The sequence below is a fragment of the Erigeron canadensis genome, chromosome 4 (genome assembly GCF_010389155.1).
Source record: "Erigeron canadensis isolate Cc75 chromosome 4, C_canadensis_v1, whole genome shotgun sequence".
Classification (NCBI taxonomy): Eukaryota; Viridiplantae; Streptophyta; class Magnoliopsida; order Asterales; family Asteraceae; genus Erigeron; species Erigeron canadensis.
The window spans coordinates 3,963,603-3,970,669 of NC_057764.1; the positions used below are offsets into that span (position 1 = coordinate 3,963,603).

General features: G+C 39.6%; 2 protein-coding genes across 2 annotated transcripts; both read right to left on the bottom strand.

Annotated features, from left to right (window-relative positions):
- Positions 1-4,528: 4,528 nt before the first annotated feature.
- LOC122598645 lies at positions 4,529-5,595 on the bottom strand. The gene is made up of 2 exons (XM_043771232.1): positions 5,289-5,595; positions 4,529-5,192 (listed from the first exon to the last, which is right to left on the bottom strand). Exons 1-2 carry the CDS (start codon positions 5,565-5,567, stop codon positions 5,022-5,024), a joined length of 450 nt encoding a protein of 149 aa, XP_043627167.1. The 5' UTR covers positions 5,568-5,595; the 3' UTR covers positions 4,529-5,021.
- Positions 5,596-5,713: 118 nt separating this feature from the next.
- LOC122596839 lies at positions 5,714-6,127 on the bottom strand. The gene is made up of 2 exons (XM_043769488.1): positions 6,043-6,127; positions 5,714-5,958 (listed from the first exon to the last, which is right to left on the bottom strand). The coding sequence occupies exons 1-2, from the start codon at positions 6,125-6,127 to the stop codon at positions 5,714-5,716; spliced, it is 330 nt and encodes a 109-aa protein (XP_043625423.1).
- Positions 6,128-7,067: the final 940 nt, after the last annotated feature.

Here is a 7,067-nt window from a genome sequence, read left to right on the forward strand (position 1 = left end):
GCGACGGAATGACTTGCACCGGCGGAGATCAAAATAACTTGATGAATTGGAGCTGGCTCCCGTCTTCCATTTGCTGCTCTTCTTTTGTTCTCGATATTTCTATAGTCTCTATATTACTATATAATATATATATATTAAATATAATAAATAAATGAAAATATCTTAGTTTTTATTTATGTGTGAACACAGTGAGGTGTTGGTGAGAAAGTAATTACATATCGATAGAGCACTAGAGGAGTAGGAGTAGAAGTAAAGTATAGTACTGTATTATTGAATTGCAGTTATTGTGAAGGAAACAAGGTGAATGTATTTCAGGTGGGAAAACAACTTCATAATACGACAACATAACCTTTTTTCTTGTCTTTTTTTTTCTTTTCTTCTTTTTTCCAACTGCACATTTTATGTTATTATTAATTTATTATTATAAATATTATCACTGGGAATGCATTTGGTACCGTCACACATCAAGAATTCAATATGGCATCTAATAAGGCATTGGGTAACACCACCGGTCAACGGTCACCCCATCAGGTTATTAGCGGCGACATCGCTGCTAATACCGATGACGTGGCACCCTCGTTTTCATCAACCAAGCTTAGTCATGTAGTACAATAATGCATGCCATACTGTGTCGACCTGGGAATGAAAATTTGCCATACCGATCATTCTTTGATAGGATAAAATGGTAGCCTCATTTTTAGATAGTATATATTTGCGGAACTATATTGAAATAATATAAGTTTCTGAAAAAAATTTCTTGAGTATAGATATATATTTTTTCAAGCGTATTGTATTTCTTCAAGCGTATTGTTTCAAGCTTTTCAAGATATATATTTTACAGTATTTGTAGTTGATGGTATTATGTATCTTCTTTTTCAAGCGTTTTGTTATATATATATATATATATATATATATATAGAGTATAGATGTAAATATATATAATAGAGAGTATGGACACCATTAATAGTTATTGAGTTGATGTTTACTTAAATTGTTTCAGATGGATAGTTTGGAGGATATTTGGGCAGACCCAGAAAACGTACGTATTGAAGTGCCGGATAATGTGTTTGAGCAACCTGATGCAGACGGTGAATATGAATGCGAAGCTGGGGACTTTGAAACTGATGAGGTGTTCGGTTCCTTTGAAGAATTAACGGAGTGGGCTCAAAGAACAGCAATGGATTTGGGTTATGTTCTAGTTATACGGCGGACGAACAAAAACTCAAAAGAGGTGGTGAATAAAGTGACATTTATATGTCACCACGGTGGAGCTCGCGATGCAAGGTTAATTGGCCCACCCAAACGGTCCAGTAAGATAGGTTGTCCCTTCACTTTAATAGGCCGCCCTGGGCGTGATGGTGGTTGGAGGTTAACTGTCAAGGATTTGAGACACAATCATGATCCAACTACCAATCTGCAAGGGAATGCATACGCTAGACGGATGACGGATGAAGAAAAGGAATTTGTGGGGACCCAATCGGATCGCGGTTTGTACCCACATCAGATCCTGGTAAATCTCAAACTTGAATTTCCAGGAAACTTGACTCGCAAAGGAGACATTACGAACTTCCTAAAAGCGAGAAGAAGGTCGGGCCAAGCAGGGCGTACTCCAATGCAGGTACAAACATTAAATATTCTATTGTACTACGTTGTTGGAATTGACTTATTTACTCTATCTTGGTCATTAATCGCAGGTTATGTTTTCACTGTTGCAAGAGAAAAGGTACTTTTACCAGTTCACCACAAATAACAAAAATGGACGCTTGGAGAACCTGTTTTTCATTCATCCAACATCAATGACCCTATGGCGCGCATTTCCCTGGGTTATTGAAATAGACTCCACGTACAAAACTAACATCTACAACATGCCGCTAGTTGAGATCGTCGGCGTGACTTCAACGGGGAAGACCTTCAGTTTAGCGTATGCGTTTATCGTAAACGAGCGGGAGGAAAATTATCAATGGGTTTTACGATGTCTTCGGTCCACCCTTGCTGATAGCTTTGCCGTTCGTGTCGTTCTTACTGACAAGGAGCTGGCCCTGATGAGAGCTTTGAAGGTTGTTATGCCGGAAGCGAAACATCTGCTTTGTAGGTACCATATATGGCAAAACATAATCAAGCACTGCGAACCGGCATTGCAGATGAAGAAAGATGTTAACATTGACAGGCTTAACGTTTGGTGGAAAAAAGTCTATCAGTCTCGGACTTTTGACGAGTTTAAGTCAAATGAGAAGGAGTTAAAGGAAAAACTTGGGGGTTTTCCAGGCGTCTACAAGTACCTGACCGATAATTGGTTGTCCCCATACCGAGAGCAGTTTGTGTCCTGTGGGTCGATGAACACCTCAACTACCAAAACCACACCACAAACAGAGTGGAGGCCGAGCACCATTTACTGAAGGAAGAATTGAGGGGGAAATGCACATTTACTAGAATCCTCCAATGTGTTGATTCTGTCCTGATCAGTCAAGAAGCAGAAATAAGGGGCCAACTGGGGTATAGCAACGGACCCGGAAGGGGAAACATAATTACAACTGTATGAAGGACCTATTGGGAAAGGTTTCACTTAAAGCTTTGGACATCATGGCTGATGAAATTGTACGCTTAGACAAAGTCCTTAAAAGACATGTTAACAAATGTGGGTGCAAGGTTCAGTCCAGTTGCGGGCTACCATGTGCCTGCAAGATTGCCGAGTTCATGCAGCGCGGTTAGTACGATTTATTACTTGTATTTTTTCATCAAAAGCACATAATTTCGTACACTTATTTATATAAAAAAAATGCAGGGACTCGTATACAGCCTCATGTCATAGACCCGTTTTGGAAAAAGCTTGACTTAAACCGTGGACATGTGTAGAAGACGAAGACGAAGAAGACGATGTCCATAAAGTCGTTGATGGTCTTACGAATTTCTTGGATCAGCAACCCAAGGCCCAAAGAAACATTGGTTGTCAAAAATTAAAGACATGTTTAAGCCTGGTAAGACACAAGTGAATGATCCTCTTGTTCAAAAGACCACACGCGGAAGACCAGTCGGCTCGAAACAAAAGCCGCCAAAGGTATACATAATACATCTAAAAAATATTTGTCTTATTCAATAAATACAGTATATATAACTACCTCAGGTAAGGAAACTGATTCTTACTAATGGTCTAGGTGCCGGATCTCAACACCAACCCACCTGGGCTACGAAAATCCAAGTCCAGTCGACCGAGGGAATACAATGTGCCAGATTTGAACAAACCCCCACCTGCGCAGCCCGCCAGACATAGTACGTACGAGCCGTCCCAGTCCTGTCGTTATCCGGAGAACCGAAAATTGTTCGACGATCAATCCCACCCTAAATCAGAATGGGTCAAAGATAATCCTGACATTTTCGGAAACCTGCACCCATATCCAGGTCTTGATGATATATATACGTGGGGGGACCCGTCCCAATCCTACGGGGTCGGGGATACACCATATGTGACACAAAAATTATATGGATTCGGCGATACATCCCAAGACCATTGGCTCAACTATGACCAACCATATTCCAACTTAGTAGATGACATCTTCGGGCCACCACCTACACAATCTAGAAATGCACCCATATATGAATCAAGGCAGGCGCAGGTTTCAGATCCAGAGTCAGAGGCACAATCATCGGCCAGTTGGGTTGGGTATGTTGCGGAACCGTATAACGCCAGTCTTTCCAAAAATTACGATTGGGTACTAGGTGAGATACCATCGTACTTAAGGCCGTACGTTGTAGGCGCACAAAATGTCAAAGGAGACGGTAACTGTGGATTTCGAGCTACTGCTGTAGCTTTGGGGCTAGATGAAGAGATGGGTGCAGAGTGGGTTCGTACGCAGATGCTCGCGGAGTTTGAATCTGACCTCGATGGGTACATGCAAATGTTTGGGCAAACAGAGGGCAACCGAATGTTGTCGGCGCTGCGAACATCTTATTATGGACGAAGCCGGCCCATACATCATTGGATGAGTAAAGTGTGGTTCCATATCCTCCTGACCAATAAGCTGGGTATAATAGTCAACTGCGTTAGCCTACGTGACTCCCGCACAGTATTTCCGATGCATCACGGCTTAGAGCAGCTGTTATTCAAACAACCGATAAGTATTGCCCTGATAAACAACGAAACCCATTTTGTTGCAGTGAAATTAGCAGGTGACTACCCAATGGCCTACAAGAATCCGGAATGGGAATTTCACGCAACCGATCCTGCACGTCGACTAGCATTAACGTACGCAAATCAAGAAGATGCGTATCAAAATTGGTTGTACGCAAATATGCCAAGAGTACCACCAGGCCCTCCTATTGTAATAAATGATTAAATTCGTTCAATGTTTTGTATAGGTTGTTTGTATGTATACTTTTTTTATTGTATATATTTTTTTATGTATTTAAGTTGTTGTTGTTCCAAAACAAGTTTTAATCAACAATTTTTCATACCTTTCTGTTGTACATACATTGATTTTATAATACTTTTATAAAGTTGATTACAATTATTTTTTTATCAACAAATGTATACAAACATAAAAAAAAACAAATGATTATATCACGCAAATGAAGATTACAAAAGGAAATCACACTTCAGTTAAACGATGAATACAAACAATAAAAAAAAGGAAAACTAATCACTTTCATCATCACTATCACTATCACTATCACTACCCAACCGTTGTGTGGGGGCCCGTGATGTGCTAGGCCCAGCATGGGATGATGACGTGCTAGGTCCGTCTTTGAATGATGACTGGGTCCAAGGGCTACCCTGGGCGAACATATCATTGACGTTAAAGGACGGTGATTGCTGGGCTGGGAAGGGTTGCTCTATATCCTCTGGGAGGGGGACATTCAGTCCACGTGTTCCCCTAACCACACGCCCAACCACACGAGTATGTCCTGATCGTGTCCCTAAAGCGTCCACATATGTCTGCGTAGGCGGGGTATTGGGCACTTGGGAAAGTCTTTGGTGGGTATCAAGAAGCTGCTCCTGTAGCACATGAAAATTAAGTTAATAATAACTAAAAATTAGTTATACTTAATATAAATATACCAAAAAAATATCTTTTTCCCGGATTTGTGCAAGATCTTACGTAAATGGGCATAACTGCGTCCTGCACCATCCCATCTCGTCTCGTGTGGGCCCGCAAATAAAACTCGGGCGGGTCCTCACGTCGCCCGTCATTATCTTCCTGTATATACATTAATCAAAGTTATATATTTGTATGTGTATCTCTGTATAGATATATGTTTACATACGTGGATATAAATAATTACGTATAACTTACAGCGTAACGCCATTCACGCTGAGCGTATGACTGCCGACCGTGAGTACTGACAAAATTATTTTGTTGCTGTCTGTTTGTCGTGTTTCTTTGGGCAGCAATCATCCGGGGCTCGCTGGTCCAGTAACCCAGTAGATAACTCCACACCTGTGGAGGCATCCCATACGGAGGTTGACCCTCCAGTTCTGCCAGCCTCTGGGACCCACCCCTGTCAGTGAACCAAGTCTTCTTGAATTTTGCTTTTTTATCCCTGTAGATCTTCAGGGCATCCTGACGTACCATCCTGGTCACGGCCTCTCGTAACGGGTGATTTTCTGGGTGACCTAGATATGGTTCTAAGTAGAACCGTCTCTGCAATAGTACCAAGTAAAAGTTAGCATCTACCATTTTTTTTAAATAAAGTATTTAAAAAGTAAAAAAAATTAGTTTTATACCATAAGCCTGTCAGTAAGTCCATCCTTGATGGGTTGGGGCACCTGATCCCACGACTCGTAATTATGTGGGACGGTAGCGACATAGGTCCCCAAATAGCTCTTGTACCACTTGGCGTGGTCCCCGATTGCCTGCCACCTACTGAGATCATTATTTAACATAAGCGAGATTCGGCGTCCCGAATTCTGAAACTCGCGCTCCAGATCGTTGTTAGCAGCAGCAGCTCTCCCTGTGCTAATACCTGCAAAACAAAATAAAATAACAAATATATATATATACATATGTACCATATATTTATATGCAACGTACATTAATATATACTTACCACCCGTACGCCTACAACCCCATTCGGGATTCCACCCCCAGTTTGGAGGGTCGTTGCCACCATCTCCGCCGTGAAGTGCAACCATTTTAACCTACATCAGCCGTCCCAATTTATAAAATAACATAAACAAACATAAAAGTCATAAAAAAGGTGCGACCTAAATTAACATATTTTCGACACAAAATTGTTTTCCAAAATTATTATACCTAAAATGACCACTTTTTTGCAACTTTTTTTCAAACATTCGTTTATAACATTAATACTAACCTAATAACAACTATATTAACAATTACAATCATACTAAAAAGTGTTTTCTAACTAAGAATCATACTTTGAACTATAATAAACAATAATTATAACTACAAATGTTTTCTTAAATATTTATGAATTTCTAAAAATCATATCATTCCTAACTATAATAACATAAGTAATCTTTCCTAACTATAAAACTATAACATTTCTATAACTAATACTTTCTAACATATATTTACTAACACTTGTTCCTAACATATATTTTATATAACATTAAACTATAACATTTATATAACTAATATTTTATAACACATATTTTCTAACACATATTTTTTCTAACTTTTTTTTTCAACATATATTTTCTAACAAAAAAATATAACAATTCTATAACTAATAATTTCTATAAGAAATAAATATTTGATAACATTATTATATATAAAAAGGTAAATGAGTGTTACCTCGTCTAAAAAATGGTTTACCGGAAAAAAGAGTAGAACAAATAACGGATGGCTGGCCGGCAAAAATATTAGTCGCCGGAAAACAATATCGCCGGAGTAAACAGGAAAAGTTTCAAATCTGTTTTCCCGTATATCAATGGTGGAAAATAGGTTCCCCGCAAAACTGGTACGCCGGAAAATATAATCGCCGGAAAAATGTCGCCGCTAAAAATACGCCTGAAAATGGACTCCGGGAGGCCGAAAAACGTAGATGGTGTAAAAAAGAACGTTGATAATGATGATGAGGGGATAGATGGTCGGATTTGTGAGTTATAC

Coding starts and splice junctions, on each gene's coding strand:
- LOC122596839 (XM_043769488.1), bottom strand. CDS start 6,127: ATGGTTGCACTTCACGGCGGAGATGGTGGCAACGACCCTCCAAACTGG. Junction 5,959..6,042: donor GGGTTGTAGGCGTACGGGTG/GTAAGTATATAT, acceptor TTTGTTTTGCAG/GTATTAGCACAGGGAGAGCT.
- LOC122598645 (XM_043771232.1), bottom strand. CDS start 5,567: ATGGTACGTCAGGATGCCCTGAAGATCTACAGGGATAAAAAAGCAAAA. Junction 5,193..5,288: donor AGCGTGAATGGCGTTACGCT/GTAAGTTATACG, acceptor ATGTATATACAG/GAAGATAATGACGGGCGACG.